Raw genomic sequence first — 24736 nt, 5'->3', positions numbered from 1 at the left:
TGACAGATTGGTTTCAAATCCATAGCTATACTTTTTTACTAGTTCTGGCTGGTAAAACTAGTCACCAGACTCTAGGCAGCTTATTTAGCATTCTGAACCATCAATTTCTTCATCTCTGTGCAGGGCTGGTAATCCCCATAGAGTCATTATCAGTACAAGTGAGAGTATTCTATTTTGTAATAAACAGTTCTTTTTTTTTTTTTTTTTTTTTTTAATTTTTTTTAACGTTTATTTTTGAGACAGAGGGGAACAGAGCGTGAGTGGGGGAGGGGCAGAGAAAGAGGGAGACACAGAATCCGAAACAGGTTCCAGGCTCTGAGCTGTCAGCACAGAACCCGACGTGGGGCTCGAACCCACGAACTGCGAGATCATGACCTGAGCTGAAGTTGGATGCTTAACCGACCGAGCCACCCGGGCGCCCCTTGTAATAAGCAGTTCTTAAAGTGATTTGTGCCACATGGGAAATGCACTTCTGTTCTCCTAACGTTATGCCTCTTTCTCGTTTCAGTTGCCTAAACTAGACTTTTTTGACTATTCTAAATTGGCTCCTCTTGACCAGCGCTGCTTCATCCAAGCTGCTGACCTCCTGATGGCCGACTTCAAAATGCTCAGCAGTCAGGACATCAAGTGGGCCCTGCATGAGCTCAAAGGACACTATGCAATCACCCGAAAGGTGCTCATTGGTCTTCTTGGTGGGGTCACACCTCTTGACTACTTCTTCCCTTGATAACAGAATGAAGAGTTTAGCTTGTGGAAATTGGATGGTTTATGATGGCAGAGAGCTAAGGAGTTTGTCAGGGTGAAGATAAATAGACAAAGGTATTTGCTGATCAGGAGGAACTGAATGAAAAGAAAGAGACTAGCAGCAGGGAAGTTGTAGGGGCTCGTGGCTGCTTCATTCAGTGGAGTATGTAACTCCATCTTGGGGTCATGAGTTTGAGCCCCACGTTGGGTGTGGAGCCTACTTTTAAAAAAATGTGTCAAAAAAGAAGCAGGGAAATTCTGGTTTACCCGTGAAAATATAGAGGATAACGAATGTCACGTGGAGAGTGAGATGGCTAGGTGTGAAACGTGTGTTCCAGCGCCCCTCCCTGATTATCTCTCCAGCTGGGCACAGGTCACATGGGTGAATGTGGCCTCACCCTGAGTCTAGCCCCTTCCCCCTTTAGATGGCCAGGAAGATCCGCGCAGCTGTCCAAAAACTCCTCTAATTGTAGGTTACGCGAAGGTAAAATGACTCTGAGGAGACCGCACAGTTAGTGCTTTCTATTTCTGAATCTCATTCCTCACGCTAAATAGAGGATGCTGTACTGTCAGGGAAAAATGAATGAGCTTCCCCCCAAAACTAGCGACCACAAGAAAGAAAGGGTCTTTCATCTTTAGGCTCTTCTAGCATCTTCACTGCTCCATTGGTGCCTGACACCTTTGCTGAGCTCCCAGGGAGCCCAGATGAGAAGTGAAAAGAACAGCTCCTGTGGCCTGGGGGGTGGGTTGGTCCTGGGAGCAGTGTCCCTGCCACCATCCTGGGACCAGTAAAAGGAACTTGGCTAGCAGATGCTTGTCCCTGGTCATCCCACAGCCCACTCATCACTTGGGTGGGAGGTGGTAGGGGTTTGTGGCTCCCCTGTTATTTATACTTTCCTTATCCCTTTCTTGGTTTTTCTGGCCCTTCATATTTTTTGTGGTGTCTGCTTGTTTGGGTGAGTAGTTTGAAATTTTACCGGGTTTTGAAATGGGGTGGGTTGGACTGTTCGAATGGAAGTGGGGTGTTCAAGGGGAAGTTCTGTTTGGCAGAAGCTAAAACCTGATGCCCTCTGTTCAGAACCTCTCCCTGCTGTATGCAAATGGTGCGTAAGAGTTTTGCCCTAGACAGCGATGCCCACGTGGGTAGGGTGTGGGAAGCACACCCAGGGATGTTTCTCATTATGGCCACAGTAGGCCTTCCCTGTGCCACCCTGCACGCATGATGATCGCTTAGTTTACTAACATACGCATGTTCACCGGAGCCCATCACAGTTCCCTGGATTTTTTTCCCCTTTTGTTATGAACATCAAACACGTATAAAATTAGCAATTGTATTTTAACGAGCCCATGCTTACCCATCACTCCACTTCAGTAACTGTCAGTGCCGCCCAGTCTTGTTTCATCCCACCCTGCCCACTCCCTCTCTCCCAGACTGTTTTGAAGCAAATTCCAAGGAAAGTTTCACTTTCTTTAAATCCATAACTATTTCAGTGTTTACCTTTAAAAGATAAAGCCTCTTTTTTGAAAAACATAATCAAAATATCATTATCACACCTTAAAAATTAACATTATTAGGTATCCAGTCATTGTTCAAATTTCTCTGGATGTGTCAAAAACCTTCAGTTATATTGAGTTCCAAGTAAAATCTGTTTATTGCAGCTGGTTGATAGGTTACTTAAATCTCTTTCAATCTATAACTTCTCTCTCCTTCCTCCCCCTTTACTTTTACTTGCTGGTCATTTGTTGAAAAAAATCGGTTATTTATCCTGTAGGTTTTGACCATGTAGATTTTGCTGACTGTATGCTGTGGCATCATTAACCGGTTCTAACATATCCGACCGATTCTAGTTGGATCTAGAATCTTGATCAAACTTAGGTTTGATTCCCCCACCCCTTGAGTTTTAATTCCAGTTCTACCAGGTAGGTCTCTGATTTTGAGCAAATGTCTTGAACGTGTGGAACTTCAGTTTTCTTGGTGAACAGTGGATGCCTTACGTGGCTCATGGGAGAATCAGGTTGGGTACAGTGTGGAGCGAGCCCGTCACAGTGGTTCGCATGTATCAGGTTTCAGTAAGAAGTTCCCTCCCTCCACACTTCCTTCTGTGTGCTGTGGGACACTTGTCAAGCCTCTGTATTTAGAAATTACTTGGTAACTGCCTCACAGTGTGATTTTAAGAGTCCGTTCTCAGAGTACTATTACAAGAGCACAAGAGCCTTCTGTGATTTGGCCTCCTTAAGTTCACAGCACTGAGCTCCCCCTGGAGGGGCCTAGGACCCGAGGGCCTACTCTGCTTTGTTCCCAGCCTGTGCTGTGGAGGGCAAGGGCTCAGGAAGACTCGTCCCCAGTGCGTGTGTGGTCAGATATATTTTAGCTCAACTCTTTTTATGGACGTATCCTGTGGGTAGGTTTCTTGCACACCACAGTGCAGCTGCAGTAATGTTTCTTCCGGCTGTTACCCTGTGTAGGGACAAAGGTGCTCTCAAAAATAAGTAACTTCTAGACTAGAGGGAACAGGTCATCCTTAAAACTCACGGCAGGAACTGCTTAGTAAAATGAATGCTAATTTTTATCAAAGGAATTTTCAGCCATAGTTTTAAAAATCAATTTGTGCCAAAATGCTTATTTGTAATTTTTTTTGGGGGGGGTGGGTAATTCTTTAAACCACGGTCTGAAGACCCCTTCTTCACCCTCTTCCTCTGTTCTCCAGAGACAACTCGACTCTCTCTCTGTCGTCTTTCTAGTACTTATCTCCACATTTATTAACACATGCTTATGCTTGAGTTATTAGCTTTAATAAATATTTTAGTTTTCTTTTATAGTAGACGGGGATCTCCGTCTTACCCATACACACTCACCTTTTTGATACGTGATTTTGTTAAATCTGTTTTTAAATTTTTTGTTATGATTTATGTAAATGTTCACTGCTAGGGAAGATAATATACTACAATAATGTTTCCTTTATTGAATTTTCTATTTTTCTTGGGGTTAAAATTGGTTGCCTCTGTTTTTTCCATTTGCTTTTTTTGTTGTTGCTTTATTTTTTGATCCTGTGGCTGTCTTTTCATGGCCAGCAACTCTAAAACACGCTTCTATTGTCAAACCTATCCATTAGTCCTCAGTTCATTTTTTTCCCTCTCCTCCTCTGCACCTCTTAACATAGCTGTCAGCTTAGGAGTTCCCTTTGCCTTTGGACAGAGGTTGATCCTCTGTGTTCTAGACCTGACAACTTTCTCTTGGTGTACACACTCACACGTGGCCGATAGTACCGCTGGGTTTCTCCTCCAAGTTTTTCCTCTGTGATTCTGCCACAGATCTAACTCTTTCATTCGGACAGCGTGTTGAGTGCTTGCTACGGACCATTCACTGGGAGTGTCACAGTGAACAGTTGCAAGATCCTTTCCTCCGTGGAGCTTAAAATACTAGTGGGCGGTGTCGTCTTTTAATCAGCCCTTCGGTCCTCTGCCGTGTGCTCATTCTGGGTGTCTCCACTCCCCAGCCTTCCTAGATGTCTCCCCTGTGTACTTTAATGATCACCTCTGTCTCCATGCAGGCGACACGTCCCCATTTCTAGACCTGACCTCGGCCAGCCTCCATAGAGGAGTCTCTGGCCACTTCTCAACTTTTATTTCATCAAATGCCCATTGTAGTATTTTTAGGTCCTCTCTTGAAGGAATTTTGGCTATTGTCAGGATATCCTAAGAATCTTGTATCCTTACCAGATTGTATCCTTGATTCTCAGGACCAATACCTTGAGTGGGGATTTGATTTGTGAATGTGAGCAGGCTGGAGGGAGAAATGCCAGCTAAGTGTAAAAGGAAAAATGATCTTCAATATCTCGTATTCCTGTGTTCCTCCTGGTAGGTTTTTTGAGTACTTCCTGTGTGATAGTTAGCACCTAGACCCTGAGGACAGTGGCTTCTGTAGAACACAAATTAACTTCCTTCCAGAGAGCTTTCAGTCTATTTGAGAAGATTAAAAGGGGAAAAAAGATTAAAACAACATGGTGTTATAAAAGAGTGAATGAAGGTACACGAGAACACTAAGAAAGAAATGAGGGCGTCATTTGAACAAGATCTTAAGGGAAGGGTGTTTTCACTAGAGGAATCTTGAGTGCAGAGGCAAGAAAAAGTAACCACGGTGCCTTTGGGTATGTAGGTGTGAACTCTAGCAGTTCCTATAAGGAAAGGATTCTGATTTATAATTTTATTTGGTCTGTTTCACTAGACGTTTAGTTAATACTAAGACAAGTGCTGATTGATATAACTACTGAGGTAAGATTTCGGAGGCTCCTTAATTTGTTGGCAACATCTGTTTTAAGATACAGTTTCCTGACAAGAACCAGTTTGGATTCTTTTCCTGCTAAGTAGAAATAGTATTTAACGCTTATTTATTTTTGAGACAGAGAGAGACAGAGCATGAACAGGGGAGGGTCAGAGAGAGAGGGAGACAGAATCTGAAACAGGCTCCAGGCTCTGAGCAGTCAGCACAGAGCCCCACGCGGGGCTCAAACTCACGGACCGCGAGATCGTGACCTGAGCTGAAGTCGGACGCTTAACCGACTGAGCCACCCAGGCGCCCCAGTAGAAATAGTATTTAAATGGGAGAAAGGTGTAGTGATCCTATTTCACTTCTAGACAGGAGGGTGGTGCAGTTGCAAACCCAGCGGGCTGCCAGTTACAAGCTCTTAGTTCACATTCCGGTTTCATTAGTTGCTGACAAATGGCATCTACCCTTTGATCACCTCCTTTATAATATTCAGATTATTGTGCCTGCCCTGCCTTTTTTCCTGGGTTTTTGCAGATAGCCCTGGTTCAAGTATGGAGCATTTACTTCTAGGTAAAACTTGGTAGGAATTAGTGGTCTTGCCACACAAACGTGTGACTTTAAGTGTTGGTGGGGAACACCTCAGATAGTCAGAACTCCGAAAAGAGGAAACAGAGTAAGGGAGGACGTTGGTCGGGGAGATGGAAAGGCAGTAAGATGAGCTGTGCTGTTGGCCGGCTCTTGGTGGGTCTCCCTGAACCGCTCTGGGAGGACCAGGCGGTGTCAAAGAGAGGAAGGAGGTTTAGTCGTGCAACTGGCCTGAGTTCATATCCCAGTGTTAGTCAACTTGACTGGACGCAGGTCCTTCGTCCGTAAGCCTCGCTTGCCTCTGCTGTGAAAGAACACCTCCCTCAGGGGTGCTGTGAGATGAGCCGTATCCGTGCCGCACAAAGGGCTTAGCTCACAGCAGTGCGGAGGCGCACGGCCATTCCCTTCAGGTTCCCAGACCTCAGATTTTGAAAAGGAAGGGACGGAAGGTGGGTGAAGGTGAAAGTGTGACGCTCCCTCTATTGGAGCTGGAATGCTCGTTTTCTCTTGCTTTCACTTTACCAGAGGGCCAACCTAGCTGCTCCCCTCATTCAGAATGTGACTTTTTAGCAGCATTCCTGTAACACGTACACATCCCTGAACCTTTTACTGTTCACCAAATGAGTATGAAACGCAAACTCTGCAGGTCGCTGCAGATACAGCCTGGGCTCGGTAGCCATCCTTGTCCCCCAGAAGCCCATAGTCCGTAGAGGGGATAACAGGAAGCAGAATCAGACAAATAAGTGTGTAATTACCATTAGCAGCATTTCGAAAGAAAAATGTAAGGTGCTCGGAAAAAGTGTAACAGGAGGACCTAAGGTGGACCAAGAGGCTCCGGGAGGACCTCCCTGAGCAAGAGATATTAAGCACAAACCTTGAATGTTCTAGAAGTAGGAGTTCAGTGAGAGGGATTTGGGGGGATGTCCCTCCCTGGGATGAGGAATACTGTAAAAGAGCTAAGTGGAAGGGAAAGGATCATGAATTCCATCTGGAAAGTGTTGAGTTGCCAGCATGTTGAGTGAGGTCTGTGAGGCCTACAAGTACAAAGAATTCATCTGGATGCTTGAATGGCCAAAGGAAGTGGGTTGGTGGGCGTCATCAGCACACGCAGGGTGACCTCCCCGGCCTGGATGAAGTAGGCACAGGAAGAGAGCTGAGGCTGCCTGGAGGCCTCCCTGCATGTAGAGGCCAAGTGGAGGAGGGTGGCGAGGAGGAGTGGACAGAGAGGGCGCGGGACCCCGGGAGGGAAGAGCAGTCTGCGTCATCCGTGCTGCTGAGAGGCCTGGTGACACGGGAACTGAAACACGGGGTCTAGAGTTTGCCTCCTGTTACCAAGTAGGTAAGCTAGTTGAAAGATGGGCTTCGGTGCCCGATGGGAAGGGGTTGGAAGACGTCCAGGAGGTGAGGTGAGGAAACAGTGGACAGATGGCACCTTTGACAGTTTTGGGCTGGGGTGTGGTGGCTGGTACCTGAAAGGGGAAAGAGGCAAGGGGAGGAAGGATTTTTTTTTTTTAAGATGGCAAAGGCTCGAACACATTGAAGTATCGATTGGAAAGATATGAAAAAGAGAGAAGCTGAGGGTATGGAAGAAAAGGGATTATTACTGCTGGCCTAAGACTCGCGTCTTGCGGTGTGCTGTACAGGGAGAGGACTCAGGGGAAGCCGCAAGCAACATGGGGATGTTCGTGGAAAGTGGATGGGGAGTGTTGGCCAGAGGTAGACCATTTAGGGTATGCCTGTAGAGTGGAACTCGTCAGCCATCTGTTAGGTGACCTACCCTGGACGCAGTCGAGGACAGCTTGAACAGTTGGTGTTTCCTTATGTCGCCCTTTGTCAGTTAGCCTTTGCTTCTGCCCTTGTGGCAGTTTATGAAAGAAGAGAAAATAATGAAATGCTCCCTATTCATTTTGCTGCGGCCCATTTCTGGTAAGCCATGCAGGGGAGATAGCTGAAACTGTGTGTCAGAGGAGGTTTGGGGCTGCCTGGCTTGCTTTCGTGTATTCTTGTGTCCCATTTACAGCGGTAACCTTTCCCTTTCTCGATTTCTAGGCCTTTTCTGATGCCATTAAAAAATGGCAGGAGCTATCACCAGAAACCAGTGGAAAAAGAAAAAAGAGAAAAGAAATGAATCAGTATTCTTACATAGATTTCAAGTTTGAACAAGGTAACGGCCAACTTTGAGTTTTGCTCACAGCCCATGTAGTGACTGTGCAGACCGTCTCCTTCCCACACAGCCCGTAAAGGCCAGTCGTGGCGTGGCCGCCCTGCCGGTCCAGCCCAGGGACCGACTGCATGGACTGCTTTGAGAGCACATCCATGTGTTTAGAAAGTGGCTGTGGTTGCCGCCCACCTTCTTTCTGCCTAGGGAACACCATGACCAGAACATTCTGTGCAGTGTCAGAGTTCACGTGTGAGAAAGTGTTTGGGGACACTCTCAAACTTGGGGGGTGGGGCCAGTCTTGAAGGTGTGACAAGAATTCACTTTATCTCTGGTGAAATTATCTAGACCAGAGATTGATATCTGTGTGCCCGAGAAAGTGGCTTCTGCACGGGAAAAGCACACAGCTCCTGAACAGCCACTTGTTTGTTGGACATTCTGTTGTTGATGAAATAATTTCTGAAAGCTCTTCCAGAGGGGTCACTTCGGGTTGGACTTTACATCAGATCTGATCCAAGTAAACTTGTTGGATTTTACATCAGATGTGATCCGAGTCGTTTGTGTCCAATAAAAGAGCCCGCCATAAAATTTTCCTATAGGTTATGTCAGAAATAGGATTATTTCCCTTTTGTTTTCTATTTGTCTTTCTCTCAAATCTGCACATCGTTAACGTAACTTGATTGCAGGTGTGACTAAATGGAAACTCTGGGAGGCAACCAGGGAGTTGGAAAGGGTTTGGGTTTCTGAGCTCTTGAGGAAACCCATAGACTCTGAGTTGTGAGGTCCCCAAGCTAGTCTGTGGTACATTGCTCTCCTGCCATGACGTTCTCACACGTTTGCCAAAGGCTAAGAAAGTGGGGACAGCGTGTAGGTGGTTCTTCGTTCAGCTAAGTTTATCCACGGTTTAGACTAGGCATCCCAAGTACATAGTCATTCCATATTGGTTTCTAACTTTGAGTGGTAGAGGAAAGAAAGTGCCACTTTGCAAGATGGTCCACTCCCTTGTTGGTCAGCTCTATCTTTTACGGAGTTCTTTTATATCCGGTCAAAATGTTCCCGAAATTTCCTGCCATGGGTGTAGTTCTTGTCTCTGAGAAGACTTGGAATCTGTCTGTTGCTGCTTCATCTTCCTGACTGCCCTTCTCTGTGTGTCTCCTCTGCTTGTCAGAAGCTCTTTGAAAGTCTGGGTGGACATACTCCACGTGAGTCTGCTGCGTGGAGACAACACACAGCATTGATGTTTATGACTTACAGATACATTTAACCTTTCTTCACAGCAGCTTATAAGTACAGATAGTCTCAGAGTCCTCTATCTGTTCCAGGAATCTCATTGTCCACCTTTTCAGCCGTTTGCCATCCAAGCACTGCTATTTGGGTTGTACCTTGCTTGGCTCAAAGAGGAGACAGGATTCCCCCTCCACTGTTTATGGTTTAATCCGTTGGTAACTACACAGTCTTCTCATGAAGATTCTGGGAGCATTTGGATGTAAACTGAGCATTAATAAAAAATACAATCTATCATCTCTTGCAAAGCTGACCAAGAAAATAAGACACAAATTGCCAATATTAGGAGTTAGCACCTTTTATGGGGGATATCACTGTAGACCCTACAGACAGCCAAAGTGAATACTGTGAACAGCTTTGCACACAAAGATTTTACAAGTGAAATGGACCAGTTTCTCAAAAAACACAGACTACCAAGACTTACCCATGTTCAGATAGATCATTTGGATAGCCCTGTAGCTATTAAGGAAATTGAATCCACTGTTTTCCATGTCTTCCAAAAAAGAAATCTCCAGCCTCAGTTGAATCCACTAGAAAATTCTTCCAAACTTTTTTAGAAGAATGAACATTAATTCTGTACAGTATCTTCTAATAACAAAAGCAGACAAAGACAGTACAAAAACTAGACCAATATCTGTAAATAGACATGCAAAAATCGCTAATAAAATATTAGCAAATAGGACATAGCGATACACAAAAAAATTGTGTGCCGTGACCAAGTCGAGTATATTCCAGGGGTGCAAGGCTGGTTTAATATTTTGGAAAACAATCCATATAATCCACCATATTAACAGACTAAAGAAGAAAAATTACATCATATTAATTGGTGCAGAAAAGGTGTTTAATAATGTTTCACACCTGCGTATAATTAAAACTCAGAAAGGAATTTGAGAGGAGCTTCTTCAACTTGGTAACATCTGCAAGAAAACCTAAAGCTAATGTCCTGTTTAATGGTGAATCCTTGCCCCCTAAAATTGGGAACAGGGGAAGGATGTCTTTTTTTTTTTTTTTTTTTTTTTTTTCAATGTTTATTTATTTTTGGGACAGAGAGAGACAGAGCATGAACGGGGGAGGTGCAGAGAGAGAGGGAGACACAGAATCGGAAACAGGCTCCAGGCTCCGAGCCATCAGCCCAGAGCCTGATGCGGGGCTCGAACTCATGGACCGCGAGATCGTGACCTGGCTGAAGTCGGACGCTTAACCGACTGCGCCACCCAGGTGCCCCAGGAAGGATGTCTTCTATTTACTGCTATTCAGCATGTACTGGAAATTATAGCTAGTGGAGTAAAGTAAACGCACAGATCAGAAAGGAAGAAATAAACTTCCCCATAAGCAGATAAGGTGATTGTCTACATAGGAAACTCCAAGGATACTTCTAGAATTATTGAATAAGTTCAGTATCATTGCAGGGTATGAGGTCAACCGACAAAAACCAATTGTATGCCAGAATGAGTATGTGGAAATCAAAGTTTAAAATACAATGCTATTTATAATTATTCCCCCACACCTCCAAATTAAATATTTAGGTGTAAATCTAACAAAACACTTATAAGACCTGTGTGACAAAAACTACAGAACACTGAAGAAAGAAATCAGAGGAGAAAGAAGTCAATGGAGACGTGTATTGTGTTCATGGACAGGAAGACTCCGCATAGGAAAGACGTAAATCCTCCCCAAATTGATACACAAGCTTAATGTAAAATCCCGGCAAGACTTTCTGGTGGCTACAGGCAACCTTACCCTAAAATTTACAGGGAAAGGCAAGGTACTGGAATAGCTAATTAAATTGTTAAAAAGAATGAAGTGGGGGAGAGGTATCAGGAACCTGATGTAGAAAATATTGATAAAGCAAAAGATACTATGAAAAAGAGACTTTAGTGAAAGAATAGAAGGTTTGGGTGGAATAGACAGTTTTCTGGAAAATGTAAGTTCTGAGATCCACAAAAATAAAAAACCTGAACAGGTCAATTACATGGTCTGACATCTGTCATTCTGTTTTTTATTCTAAATGTTGCTTACCATGAATGTAGGTACTACTATTTGAGCTGTTCTGTAGGAAGGTGTTCAAAGTAAAAAGTTCAAAAAGCGTTGATCAGATGCCTGGGCACCTGCCAGAATGGCTAAAATTACAGGCCGATGGCACAGGTGGTGAGGACGTGGTGTGACTGGAGCTCGCCCGCATTGCCGGAGGAGGGAGAGTGTACCTTGCTTGGCACCACTGTTTGGAAAATTGGTGCTGTTTTCTGAAGCAGCAGACATGCAGCTCTGTGATCCAGCACGTCCACTCCTTCACGTGTGCTCAGCTGAAGTGCAGACGTGTTCCTAACAACCCAAAACTATACACCCAACTGCCCTTGGTAGAATGGCTAATAAACTGGTATATTCGCACGGTGCAATACTGCTACGATAGGAGGGCCCTTCCAGTTGGAGCATAACAAGGGGGAAGAAACCATGGAAGTCAAAAAGTGCGTGATATGTTAGGGAACGGTAAGGGACCAAGTTTTCCCAGACGGTAGAATGTGTTCTCGAGAGTCACAAACGCACTGCCTGAGGGTGTGGGGGGGGACTGGGCCCCAGAAGACTGGGATGGCCGCCCTGCGTTCCTAGCAACAGTTGTCTGCATGATCTTGTGTGGTCACATACCTTGCAGGTGACATAAAAATAGAGAAGAGGATGTTCTTTCTGGAAAATAAGCGGCGACATTGTAGGTCCTATGACCGGCGTGCCCTTCTTCCAGCTGTGCAGCAAGAGCAGGAGTTCTATGAGCAGAAAATCAAGGAAATGGCAGAGGTAGGAGAGTGGATTTGGGGTGTGTTTCTGGGGTTCTGGTTTGCTCTTAGGGCTTAGTGTAGAATGGTCCTTTAAGGGGTCCCTGGCTGGCTCAGTTGGAAGAGCATGCGACTCTTGATCTCATGAGTTCAAGCCCCACGTTGTGGTATGCAGACTTAAAAATCTTTTTTTTGTTGTTTTTATTTATTCAGGAGAGAGTGTGAGCTAGGGAGTAGGGCAGTGGGGGAGAGAGAGAGAGAGAGAGAGAGAGGGAGGGAGGGAGGGAGGGAGGGAGGGAATGAGAATGCCAAGCAAGCTCCACGCTCAGCATGGAGCCTGACACAGGGCTCAATCCCATGACCTTGGGACCATGATCTGAGTCAAAATCAAGAGTCAGACACTGAACCAACTGAGCCATCCAGGCGCCCCTACTTAAAAATGTTTAAAAAAAGTCTTTTAAGATTTGCATATTCTTTCAAACGGTTGGTTTCCATAAACTATAAAGCTTTAAAAAAACAACTGGGTTTTGTAATAATACTGAGTAAAGTTCACCACTTATAGATCAGATTTATGTGAAAGAATTTTAATTGGAGCTTGATAAACATACCTATTTCACCTCTCTTGGCCTCAAATGATGGAGAACAACCAGAGAGAGGTACCATTTCAGGTCTTCGAGTAAACTGTCAAGTGTGCAAGCCAACCAGAATATTTATGTATCGGGGGTTTTTTGCTCTGTATTTTCTGCATCGGTGGCTCTCAGATTCAGCGCGTGAACCTCTGGGCCCCCCAGGACTCTTCAGGAGGTCTGCAAGGTCAGATCTTTCACCCTCACGAGACATCCTTTGCCTGTTTCGTTCGTTGGCTTCGTACTAACAGAACAGTAGCAGCGCTGGCTCAGCATAAACCAAGTCGGTGGCACCAGACCGTGCTAGTAACCACTTTCTGCACCACTAGGCGCTCACATTACAAAAGAACTCAGTGTTTCTCAACGTGCCTTTGAGGGGCACCCGGGTGGCTCATTCAGTTAAGCATCTGACTCGATCTCAGGGTTGTAAGTTCAAGCCTCGTGTTGGGCTCAGCGCTGGGCTTGGAGCCTTCTTTTAAGTGAATAATAAAACTTTTTTTTTTTTTTTTTAATTAAAATGCCTTTGATGAAAGAGTAATATTTACTTCTTTGATCACGTTACCTCTTGATGCTTTGTGTGACCCACCGGGAAGTTGGCACGGTGCCTCTGCTGCACACTGACCGGTCAGTGGGGCCTCAAGAGGTGCTGGTGCCTTCGAGTTGCAAGATGCCCAATCAGGCCCTCTTCCCCCACAAAACACTCTTTTTATTTGAAAAAATGCTGACAGAAAAACTTCTTATTCAGGAGTAGGCACGGGGCAGGCATTATCTCAAAAATGAAGTGATTGTGGCCAGTGATAAAATTCTAGTCCTCAAGCAGAAATTAGAATTTTTGATCCATCTGTCACAGTTACCTGTCATCTGTCACATTAACACCTGTGAGTGCACCTTGTGCTTTAATGGATCTTCCACACATGATGGTTTTGTCACGTAAAGCACTAATTTCGTGCATTCCGTGGGTCTTGCAGATGCTGGCACATTTCATGGTACAGCATCAAAGCATGGCAGCCATCAATTTCTCATCAGAACAGTGTTAAAAGGGGGCACCTGGGTGGCTTAGTCAGTTGGGCGTCCAGCACTTGATTTCGGTATAGGTCATGATCTCATGGTCTTGGGATCGAGCCGCATGTCAGGCTCTGTGCTGACTGTGGAGCCTGCTTGAAATTCTTTCTCTCTCTCCCTCCCTCCCTCCCTCCCCCCCTCCCTCTCCCCCCTCCCCCCCCAGCCCTTCGGGTCAGTGTCTCCATCCTGGCCTCGGTCATTCTTGACAGCATCCCTCCTTTCTGGCACACAAGGTGACCCAGGTTCACCCTGCTTTGCCTGACCTGGACCTGGGATCACCAGTTTGTCTAACATACCTTGTTTTATTTTAGTGGGAATTCATACTGAGATTTCGGTTTCGAATTTAGTTTATAGGGTTTTTTTTTTTTTTTTACTCCATTTTCTGTTTGCATTTCTTTGCTAAAAATCTTGATTCTTTTTTTTTTTAAGTTTATTTATTTTGAGAGAGTGCAAGCATATGAGTTGGGGAGGGGCAGAGAGAGGGAGAGAGAGAATCCCAAGCAGGCTCCGTGCCCCAAAACTCTTGATTTTTAATAATTTTATAATGACTTATTTTCTTCACTCTATACTATATACTTAACATTTCTGAAATACCAGCTCAATATTAATTGCCAACAAGGGCACTAAATATAGTCTGAGATTTATTTATAATTTTTTGTCTGATTATGTCATTAAAAATATGAAATCAAAATATTACAAAGTCACTTGAAATAAGTCTATGTGGTTATGCCATTAACTTGATAAACAGCGGGGTTTTGATATGATAAATGATAAACAAGTTTGTAAGTTTTAAGGAGTTGATTTTTTATTTGCTTTTATTTGATTTTATAAAATATATTTAGTTCTGAAGTCAAAACTGTAAAACAAGGAACAGAGAGACCTACCTTCTGTCCTATCCCTTCTTCCCATGACCCCTGAGTCCCTCTATATGTAACCGTTATTAATAGTTTTTAGTCTGTCTTTCCTTATTTTATGTAAAAGCAGGTATATTGGGAGGAGGTTGTTTTCTCTTGTTCTTGCTCTCTTACCTGGAAGGTAGCCCACTTTTCTGCCCTTGCCTTTAAACTTAATAGTGCACCCTGCTGGTCACTCTTAGGCAAGCCAGAGATTCTCCTTTCCTTTTTAAAACCGCCTGGTGTGCAGTTTTCTGCATTACCCGTGTTAATTCGGTGATTCCTCTTGGTGGACGTTCAAGGTGTTTCCGTGGTAAAAACCCCCACGTGTACCTGATTTCCTCTTTCTGCCCCAGAGCGTCTTGGGGATACGTTCCTGGAAGTGCAGGTGATGAGTCAAAGGGTAATTGCTCACGTAACTTAGTCCTGTGGTGCTAGGTGTGCCCGTAGCGGTCATGTGAGCGGAGTGCCTGCGTCGCTCCAGCCATGCCGACAAAACACTGGGTCAGACTGGGTTGTGGCCCGTTCACATTACTGTTTGCTTGCGCTAGTCTTTGCTGTTCAGAAGTGGTACGTACACGGATTTTCCCTCATTCCTTCCACATTTTGAATCCGATGTAAGAAAGCTTCCCCCATATTTTCCAGTATTTGTTCGGTTTCCTTTTTTATATTTAGCTTTCTGGTGCATTTTAAATTTACTCTGAGGTAACTTTTTAAACCACTACACCATGTAAGCGAAGAGATGATTTTTCCTAATTGAGTCCTTTTGTGTTTATGAAAGTAAATGCTAAATGCTTGTGGCATCTTTCCTAAATTGTATCTGCATGTATTATTTTTTGTTCCCCAGCATGAAGACTTTCTGCTCGCCCTGCAGATGAATGAAGAACAGTATCAAAAGGTAGTTTGAAATCCCACGAATTCATTTTTTCTGGGTATTTACGTGACCTGTTTTCTTTACGACATTTCCCGGTGGCAGATTTTGGTTCCTGTATAACCTGTTGATGTACTGACTTTGTGGTTCAACCAACTTGCAGTCAGATACTTGAACCATGGTTGGCACTCTTGATCCCAGACTGGGTCAGAATTGAAGCAGAGAGAATGACAGAATTGTTTGTCTTGAAAAACATTGCCTGGAATCCGTTAGGCTCTTAGAGGCAAATTTAGTTCTGGTGCCAAAGGGTTAGAAGGAAGCGCCGTGTCTGACCTGAGGACCAGATGACTTGTACGCTCTCTGCTGTCCTCATGTAGCGGCCTTTTCTAGCACGGAGGGGATGGACTGGTGACTGGCTCGATCTCTACCATTAGCGAGAGGAGCAAGTTCACGGTCCTCACGGTGCCGGAGGTTGCTGCACTAGCTAGTTTCAGGGGCCGCTGCACATAGAGCTGGGGCTCAGATGCAGCCCCTCACACTCCTGCCTTCTTACAAGAGAGCACAACCTACTTTTTGAAGCTTTTCACAATAACATCCTTCGTGCCACTTTCCCCTGACTCGTGTAATCATGTCAGCGTCGAAGAATAGGTGTGCTCGCTCTACTGGCAACATGGGATTCCTGATACGGCAACTTTGTACAAAGGATGCCTCCAAAGAATAAAAACCCTTGACGGTTCTCCCTGTCTCCGGTTATAGATTACTATTTGTATTAGCGTCTCGGGCTAGACTTAGGGAGGAAAGAACAATTCATCATTGTTTGATGGCGTCTGAAGGTTGCTTTTTACCTCAGAACGTGTTTGGGGATGGGGGACCGTGGCCCATAGCTGCCCGTCGGCTTCCGTGCGGGGCGTCTCACGAGTGTCTCTGACGGCCCGCAGGACGGCCAGCTGATCGAGTGCCGCTGCTGCTACGGGGAGTTTCCGTTTGAGGAGCTGACGCAGTGTGCGGACGCGCACTTGTTCTGCAAAGAGTGTCTCATCAGATACGCCCAAGAGGCCGTCTTCGGATCTGGGAAGGTGAGAACATGGGACATGTCCACGTGTGCGAGGTGTTCACAGAGGATGCGACACGCTTACAGACCAGTGCACATGCCTCGTGGAATGGCCCTTTGGGGGGTGAGACAGGCTGGCGTGTGTGGGATTCCTAGGCGGTCCCTGTTTGCACCGATGGTGTCGTAAGCGAGTGGCGTCACTCTCCGTGCCCGGTGTCCCCCTGTGCCTGCTCCAGGAGCACCTCCTTCACTCATCTTCATTTTCATAACAAAAAGCCTGAACTCAGAGGTCTTTGCAGCTATGTGAATATATGAGAGTGTGTTGTTGGGGGTTTTTTAAATAAAATTTTTGAAGAATTTGATAGTTGCATTAAAATGAATAACTGTTGGACGCCTGGCTGGTTCAGCCTGATGAATATGTGACTCTAGATCTTGGGCTCGTGAGTTTGAGCCCCACATCGGGTGTAGAGGTTACTTAAAAATAGGTAAGTAGGCTTGGAAAAAAAAATGAACAACTATACAAGATCATATTTCTCTGTCCAGAGTTGGTGTCTCTTGACGTTAGCATAACACGGTGTGGGAAGGAGTTTTGTCTTAATAAATACCTAAAACCCAAAATTGCTTTTTGTGAATGCCTAACCAATAATCAAACCACTCAGCCTCAGTTATTCTAAAGTTGCTTGTACTTGAGTCAAGAACTGAGTAACGGGGGCAGAGCGGTGCGGCAGGCAGAATGATGGCCTCCCCAGAGACGTCCATGTCCTCCTCCCAGAGCCTGTGGAATGTTACCTCCATGGCACAGGGGAACTAAGGTTGCTAGTCTGGTGGCCTCGAAATGGGAGACTACCCTGCGTTATCCAGGCGGGCCCAGTGTAATCACAGGAGTCCTTAAAAATGGATGCGAGAGCAGAAGAGGACGTGGCGTGACGTGGGAAGGACTCGGTGAGCTGCTGGTGGCTTTGAAGACAACGTCCAGGGCCCTCGGGTGCAGCTGTCCCGGAGGCCATCGTCCTTTCTCCTGGAAGAGCTCTACTCTGTACTCTCGTCAGTCCCTTGTACCACTCACCTCCGCCTCCCATGTGGTCTCAACCTCCAACCTTTTCAGGGCCTGTGGAGGGAATCTGTTCGCTTCTCACAAATCCCTCCTTTTCAGACACTGTGCCGTGTCCTTCCTCGTCACTCTTCATGTCCCTGTGGTTTGGACTGTGACGGGCCCTCTGGTGCCACCAGAGGTGGACTTTGTAGGGTTTATTCATGCTTTCCTTATTTTGAGTGTGATCTCTTTCTTATCCACTATTTATTTGCTTCCCGTTGAGGAATACATTGAACCACTGAGGCTTTTGTGTTTCTGAAAACTTGGTTGAGTTTTCTTTTCTTTCTTTGTCTCCTGACCTTCCAATTCTAGTCAGAGCTCAGCTGCATGGAGGGCAGTTGCACGTGTTCATTCCCAGCCAGCGAACTGGAGAAGGTGCTTCCCCAGACCGTCCTGTATAAGTACTACGAGCGGAAAGCGGAAGAAGAAGTGGCCGCTGCATACGCCGATGAGCTCGTCAGGTGAGTCCTCTGAGTTGGAGCTTGTCATCTGTGATCTCAGTCCCCATTAGGAAGACTGCCTAACCACTGTCATAGACAGTGAAACTTCCGTAACAAAGCTGGATCTTCCAGGTCTTCTGGTGTTTTCTCCTGAGCAGTGACAATAATTTTACTAAGGGAAAATCTGCCTTTCATGTTTGTAACCACATTCCTTGGCACCTCTCATCACTTGGTTTATAGGACCGTCATTACACATTGGGTTGGGGGGCTGGGGGAGAGATGACATAGGTGTGAGGCGTTCTCACAAAGGTAGAAGGTCTGTGTTTACGGAGTGGTTTACACTGAGGCAGGACTCAGAGTGGCACCTGCATTTCCTGATAAGAGCCAGCATGATGGAGAGCCTCAGTCCATGTTTTAATTAAAAGTCAGGAGATACAGCTGTCCAGCTGAAAACCCCATCTTCGTGGGAACGGTCACAGGGAGCCAAGTCAGGCTTCCATATTCTGAGCAATATTCCTTCTGCCGTTTTGATCGTAGGTGCCCCTCCTGTAGCTTTCCGGCCCTGTTGGACAGCGACGTGAAGAGGTTCAGCTGTCCCAATCCTCGCTGCCGAAAGGTAGGGAGGCACATGTTTTTCCGTATTCATATTTGAATTATGGTATTGTGGACAACACTAATGGCCCAGACAGTGACTGGTTGCATGCTGACCTGTGAGCAGGATTTGTGTGCTCTGCTTTTCATGAAAGCAAATGAAGATCACCACTTGTGAATCATGCTTGACTTGGTTACAGAGAAACGGGCCACGTGTGGAATCCTGTCACAAAGCTCTGGACCCGTTTTATACCTTTTCCTAGGAGGGCAGATAGCTTCACATCAAACGTGAAGGGTTTCTAGTTTCTTCTACTGGGCCAGCATTTTTCTTGATTGCTCTTTTCACTACCCTGCTGTGCTCAAATACTTTCCCTGTGTGCACACATATGCGTGTACACGCACACAGTCTCTCTCTCCCTCTCCCTCTCTCTCCCCCTCCCTCCCTGTGGTTTTCGAAGTCCAAGTGACACTTCTTTGATTAAAGGACTGGGCATCATGGCATCCTCACTGTCGCATCTGATTATTCACTGTTCTCAGGAGAACTGATTGTGTCGGGCGAGACCAAAGCCATCTAAGCACCTCGTGGCAGAAAATGTTTCTTTTTAACTAGGCTCCTCTGTTAACTAAAAGGGTTTTAAAATGTGTCAACTATTGGGGCGCCTGGGTGGCTCAGTCGGTTAAACATCCGGCTTCGGCTCAGGTCATGATCTCGCAGTTTGTGGGTTCGAGCCCCACGTTGGGCTCTGTGCTAACAGTTCAGACCCTGGAGCCTGCTTCAGATTTTGTGTCTCCTCCTCCTCTGTGCCCCTCCCACGCTCATGTTCTGTCTCTCAATAATAAATAAACATTAAAATTTTAAAAAATAAAATAAAAATTTAAATGTGTTAACTGTTTACAAACCACTTAGAGCTTTTGATAAATATGGGCAGCAACCTAGACAAGTATTTTTAAGCCATTTTTCTAAAATAGCACGACCAGAGGGGCACCTGGGTGGCTCAGATAAGCGTCCACCCAGGTCTTTTTCTCAGGGTTGTGAGTTCAGGCCCTGCACTGGGCTCTGCATTGGGCTCTGCACTGGGCATGGAGCCTACTTTCAAAAAGAAAATAGCATGACAAGAGTTGAGCATTATAATATCTCTGCCTTCTGGGACAGGGGAGAAATGAAAGTAGTCATTGGAAAAGGAGGAAGAAACTAAACTAATGGACGAAACTTTATTCCCTTTGTTTTCAGCATTCACATTTCTGTGTAAAATCTGAGTGCGTTCTTAGAACTGATGTGTCCATGTAATAATTTATCCCCACTGCAGGCTGTTGCTATAACAGTTGTCCCAATAGTCTCCGGCTTTGGGAACTAAGCGTAGTACCTGTCTGCCCTGTGTGCTTCCCATGCACCCAGCACCAGAATGCCTGGGGAGGCCCCAGTAGCCAAGGGAAGGAAAGGTAGGGGTGTGGGGGGAAGTGAAGATGTTGGAATATTCTAGGTCTGAGGAACAGTAGCATACTGAAGCCTTACAGACTAGGTGGGGTCAGGCCATGCAGGCCTGGAGCACCAGTAAGAGAGGGGGGACAAAGGGACAGGTAACAGGGAGGTCTCTCTGGCTGTTGTGTAGTCCAGGTGAAAGATGCACATCACTGCCACCAACTGTGGAGTCTCCATGAATTGCCTAAGGTGGAGCTGGGAACTGCACTTCCTGATAGAATTCCAAATTAGACCCTGCCCATAAAAGTGTTCATACACAATTTGGAAGACTGAAGGTACAGCCATTATTTTCCAAAGACAGTTACGCTCATGTGTCTGACAGTGTCCTGTGAGTGTCTTGAGAACATCCAACCTGAGATGTGAGTGAAAGTCTCCCAGTGGCTTTTTTTTTTTTTTTAATTTTTTTTTTTTCCAACGTTTATTTATTTTTGGGACAGAGAGAGACAGAGCATGAACGGGGGAGGGGCAGAGAGAGAGGGAGACACAGAATCGGAAACAGGCTCCAGGCTCTGAGCCATCAGCCCAGAGCCCGACGCGGGGCTCGAACTCACGGACCGCAAGATCGTGACCTGGCTGAAGTCGGACGCTTAACTGACTGCGCCACCCAGGCGCCCCTCCCAGTGGCTTTTAAGATCTGAAGCAGAGGGGCGTCTGGGTGGCTCAGTCAGTTAAGCTTCCGGCTCCCGATCTCAGCTCAAGTCTCAATCTCAGGGTCATGAGTTCAAGCCCCATGTTGGACTCCACACTAGGCATGAAGCCTACTCTTAAAGGATCTGATGCAGAAACATCAAATATTCTGCTTCCTTTCTGTGGAAGGGATATACGTGCCCTGTTGAACTTGGAGGTGGTCATGTAACTTCTTTTGATCAATGAAATGTCAGTCTGGATGAAGTCAGTCACTTGCAGGAAAAGTGGTCAAAACATGATTTGGGGTAATGTCAAGAAGATGGCACAGTCAGCAGCCTCAGACCCTCCCTCTCCCCGCCCCGCCCCCCCCCCCCCGAAACGCTGATCAGCAGTACACAGACCAGTTCCCTTTGGGAGAAATTTAGAAACCAGTTAAGAGGTTCCCTCATTCCAAACAGTGCAAAGCCAGCTGATTAAAGCCTATGGGAACATTCATGGAACTCTGTTGCCAGAGCCACTCCCACCTGCACATCCAGGAAACCCCTAAATCCTAGCTTCCCCCCTGGAGGGGGGAAAGGAAAGACTGGAGCATATATCTGGCATCCAGACCTCTTGGGCAGCTACCCAAGGGGCTGGCTTCTGTCTTTCCTGAATCTAAGCACTGACAGGAAGGGGCACCAGGTTGGAGGCTGCTGCGAACAGAGGTAATGTTTTATTTACTTACTACATTTTATTTATTTATTTACTTTTTAAGTTTTTCAGTGTTTTGTTTTTGAGAGAGAGAGAGAGAGAGAGAGAGAGAGACAGGGCATGAACAGGGGAGGGACAGAGAGGGAGGGAGACACAGAATTCTAAGGAGGCTTCGGGATGTCAGCACAGAGTCTGAACTCACAAACCATGAGATCGTGACCTCATGGTGAGCCGAAGTTGGATGCTTCATCAGCTGAGCCACCCAAGCACCCTAATTTTATTTTTTTAAATTTAAGTAGCTCTGTGCCCAACATAGGGCTTGAAGTCACGACCCCTAGATCAAGAATTGCGTGCTCTACCGAATGAACCACCCAGGCGCCCCCAAAGGCAGTATTTTAAACTAGCATACGCTCCTGTACCTTTGCCCTTCCCCTCAACTTAGTGTGGAAAGAACTAGAGAAAAACTCCCAACTTCTGGCTTCTCCCCGGGAAGAGGGAAAGAATTGGAACGTGTGTCCAGTCTTCCGGCTTTTGGGAGTACTGTCGACAGGACTGGTTGTTGTCTCGCCGGACTCAGCACTGACGGGATGCTGCATGCTCTAGATGCCTGGATGCCTCTGAGAACACAGGAGAGCCGAGAGGCTGGCTACCACCCCAGAGGACCCGCAGTTCACACAGATGGAGGCAGAGGCTGATACAGCTTGGCAGCTTCTCCCTCAGGGAAAGGAAGAGTGGAGCATGTGCCCACTTTCTAGCTTCTTGGGGAAGGAGGTTTTTTAAGGGACTAGTTTCTTTCTTGCCGAGCTCAGCATTGATGAGACCCACCGTACTCTAGATGCCCAGGAGCCGCGGAGAACGAGAAGGAGCTGGACAGTTTACACCAGCCCCAGAAGAGAACCTGCAGTACCACAGACAGACACCAGAGGGAGAAAGAAATTGCAGGCTCATGAATAAGGAAACTGCGAAACTTCTCAAATTGGGAATTCACACTTAATTCCAGAGAAGACATATCCTCAGTAACAGCTTCCAGAATCTCTAGCTAGGCTGATTGGTGAAGGTCTTTCCCTGCACAAAGCCAATGTGTAAAGACTGGGAGAGGTGACTGTTGCTTAAAATGTGTAGATCCTACCACAGAGTAACCAGGCACAAGAAAAACATGGTCCAACCAAAGGGACAAAGTAGATCTCCAGAAAGGACCCTGTAGAAAGGGAGGTATGAGAATTACATGACAAAGAATTCAAAATAATCATAAAGCTGTTAAACAAGCTCAGGAAAATGATACGTGAACAAAATGGGAGTATCAACAAAGAGAAAGTATAGAGAAGAATCCCAACAAAATTTGGAGCTGAAGAGTATAGTAACTGACGGACAGTTTCACTGCAGGGATTCAGTATCCAATTTGACTAAACAGAAGAAAGAATTAGTGAACTCAAAGACCAGTCATTTGAAATTACTTAGAAGAGCAAAAAGAAAAAAAAAATGAACAAGGAAAGCTTAAGAGACAAATGTGAGGGACACCATCAAGTGAAACAGTGTATATCTTATAAGAGTTTCAGAAGGAGAAGGGAGAAAAAGACAGAAAGCTTATTTGAAAAAATAATGGCCAGGGGGCACCTCGGTGGCTCAGTCGGCTAAGGGCCCAACTTCGGCTCAGGTCATGATCTCGTGGTTTGTGAGTTCGAGCCCCGCTTGAGGCTCTGTGCTGACAGCTCAGAGCCTGGAGTCTGCTTTGGATTCTGTGTCTCCCTCTCTCTCTCTCTCCTTCCCCCACTCCTGCTTTGTCTCTATCTCTCTCTCAAAAATAAACGTTAAAAAATTGTTTAAACATGAACAAAGGACTTGAATAGACAGTTTTTCAAAGAAGACGTACAAATGGCCAACAGGTGTATGAAAAGGTGCTCAACATAACTAATCGTCAGGGAAATGCAAATCAAAACCCCAGTGAGATCACTTCACATCTACTGGGATGTACACTCTCACAAAAAGGAAAAAGAAAATGACAAGTGTTGACAAAGATGTGCAGAAATGTAAACCATTGTGCGTTGTTAATGGGCGTGTAAAACAGTACATCCCTGTGGAAAACAGCATGGGGTGTCCTCAGAAAATTAAAAATAGGGGCGCCTGGCTTGCTCAGTTGATGAAGCATGTGACTCTTGATCATGGGGTAGTAAGTTTGAGCCTCGTGTGGAGATTACTTAATAAAGTTTTTACAAAATTAAAAATAAAGCTACCATATAATCTAGGAATCCTACTGCTGAGTATTTGTCCTAAAAAATTAGAAACAGGATCTTGAAGAGATATTTGTACTCCTGTTTATTGCATTATTGTTCACGGTAGCCAGGATACGGAAACAACCTAAATGTCCATCCATGGATGAATGGCTAAAGGAGATATCTATCCATGCAATGGAATGTTATTCAGGTTTTTTAGAAAAAACAAGTCCTGGAGTGCCTGGGTGGCTCAGTCAGTTGAGCATCCAGCTCTTGATTTCGGCTCAGGTCATGATCTCAGAGTTGTGAGATCAAGCCTCGCGGGGCTCTGCATCGGGCTCCCCACTGAGTGTGGAGCCTTCTCAAGATTCCCTCCCTCCCTCCCTCCCTTTGCTCCTCAAGTGCACATGAGCTCTCTCTCCAAAAAACAAAGAAATCCTGTCATGCTACAACATGAGCGAACCTTGAAAATATTATACTAGTGAGACAAGCCCATCACAAAAGGACAAATACTGTAGGATTCCACCTACTGGAGCTGTAGTCCCTTGCAGAAGCGGAAAGTAGAATGGTGGCTCCAGAGGCGGGGTGGGTGGGGAATAGGAAGCTGCCGTGCGGTGGGTATAAAATTTCAATCATACAAGATGCACACGTTCTAGAGGCCTGCTATGCAACAGTGCACACGCAGTTAGCGATACTGTACTGTGCACTGTAAGATTTGTTAATAGGATTTCACTTGTTTGGTTTTTTTAAACACAGTAGAGATCTAATGGTTTGTTGTCTCTTTTCCTTCTGCCAAGATGGACGTGTAGAAATAAGTCTCTCTCTTGAGCTACCGGAGTTTGAATTTATTCCCACCAGCATGACTTAATACGTCTGGACCAATACAGATCATGACTATGAGTATGGAGACTATGAGTATGGGGAAAAAGAGCAGATTTGAAAGATAATGGCGAGATAGGATTAGAAGAAGATATTCTGACTGTGGGGGTAGGGAGAAGTCCAGATGACTCACTTCTCTGGTTTAGGCCACTAAGTGGGTGATGATGCTATTCACACACAATTGAAAATAGAAGAGAAAGAGATTCCAGGAGAGAAGGTTAATTCTGTTTTGGGAAGGCGGAGTTTTGAGGATGGGGAGATTGAGTATGTGCATGTTTTGCTAATGCCTGGCACGTGGTAGATGCTCGGGAATTACTTGCAAAGTGCTAGAGTCGGGAACATGAGGTGAGAGCTAAGCTAGAGGAAAATTTGGGGAGTCAGGAGTAAGAAGCATTGAAAGGAGGGAGCCCCGGGACA

The 24736-nt window shown here is 45.6% G+C and overlaps 1 protein-coding gene across 4 annotated transcripts in view; it reads left to right on the top strand.

Moving 5' to 3' along the window:
• RNF216 (ring finger protein 216) overlaps positions 1-24736 on the top strand; it is a 146258-nt gene that overhangs the window by 38004 nt on the left and 83518 nt on the right. For all 4 annotated transcript variants that reach the window (XM_045461628.1, XM_045461625.1, XM_045461626.1 and 1 more), the window contains exons 7-13: positions 509-673; positions 7646-7760; positions 11689-11828; positions 15235-15285; positions 16197-16334; positions 17715-17863; positions 18380-18458. In XM_045461628.1, the coding sequence (XP_045317584.1) occupies positions 509-673; positions 7646-7760; positions 11689-11828; positions 15235-15285; positions 16197-16334; positions 17715-17863; positions 18380-18458 (837 nt within the window). The remainder of the gene's footprint in view (positions 1-508; positions 674-7645; positions 7761-11688; positions 11829-15234; positions 15286-16196; positions 16335-17714; positions 17864-18379; positions 18459-24736) is intronic.

Source organism: Leopardus geoffroyi, chromosome E3 (assembly GCF_018350155.1).
Source record: "Leopardus geoffroyi isolate Oge1 chromosome E3, O.geoffroyi_Oge1_pat1.0, whole genome shotgun sequence".
NCBI classification, from domain to species: Eukaryota; Metazoa; Chordata; class Mammalia; order Carnivora; family Felidae; genus Leopardus; species Leopardus geoffroyi.
Note: the sequence above shows the minus strand (reverse complement) of the source record. Positions and strands in the feature narration are given on the sequence as shown.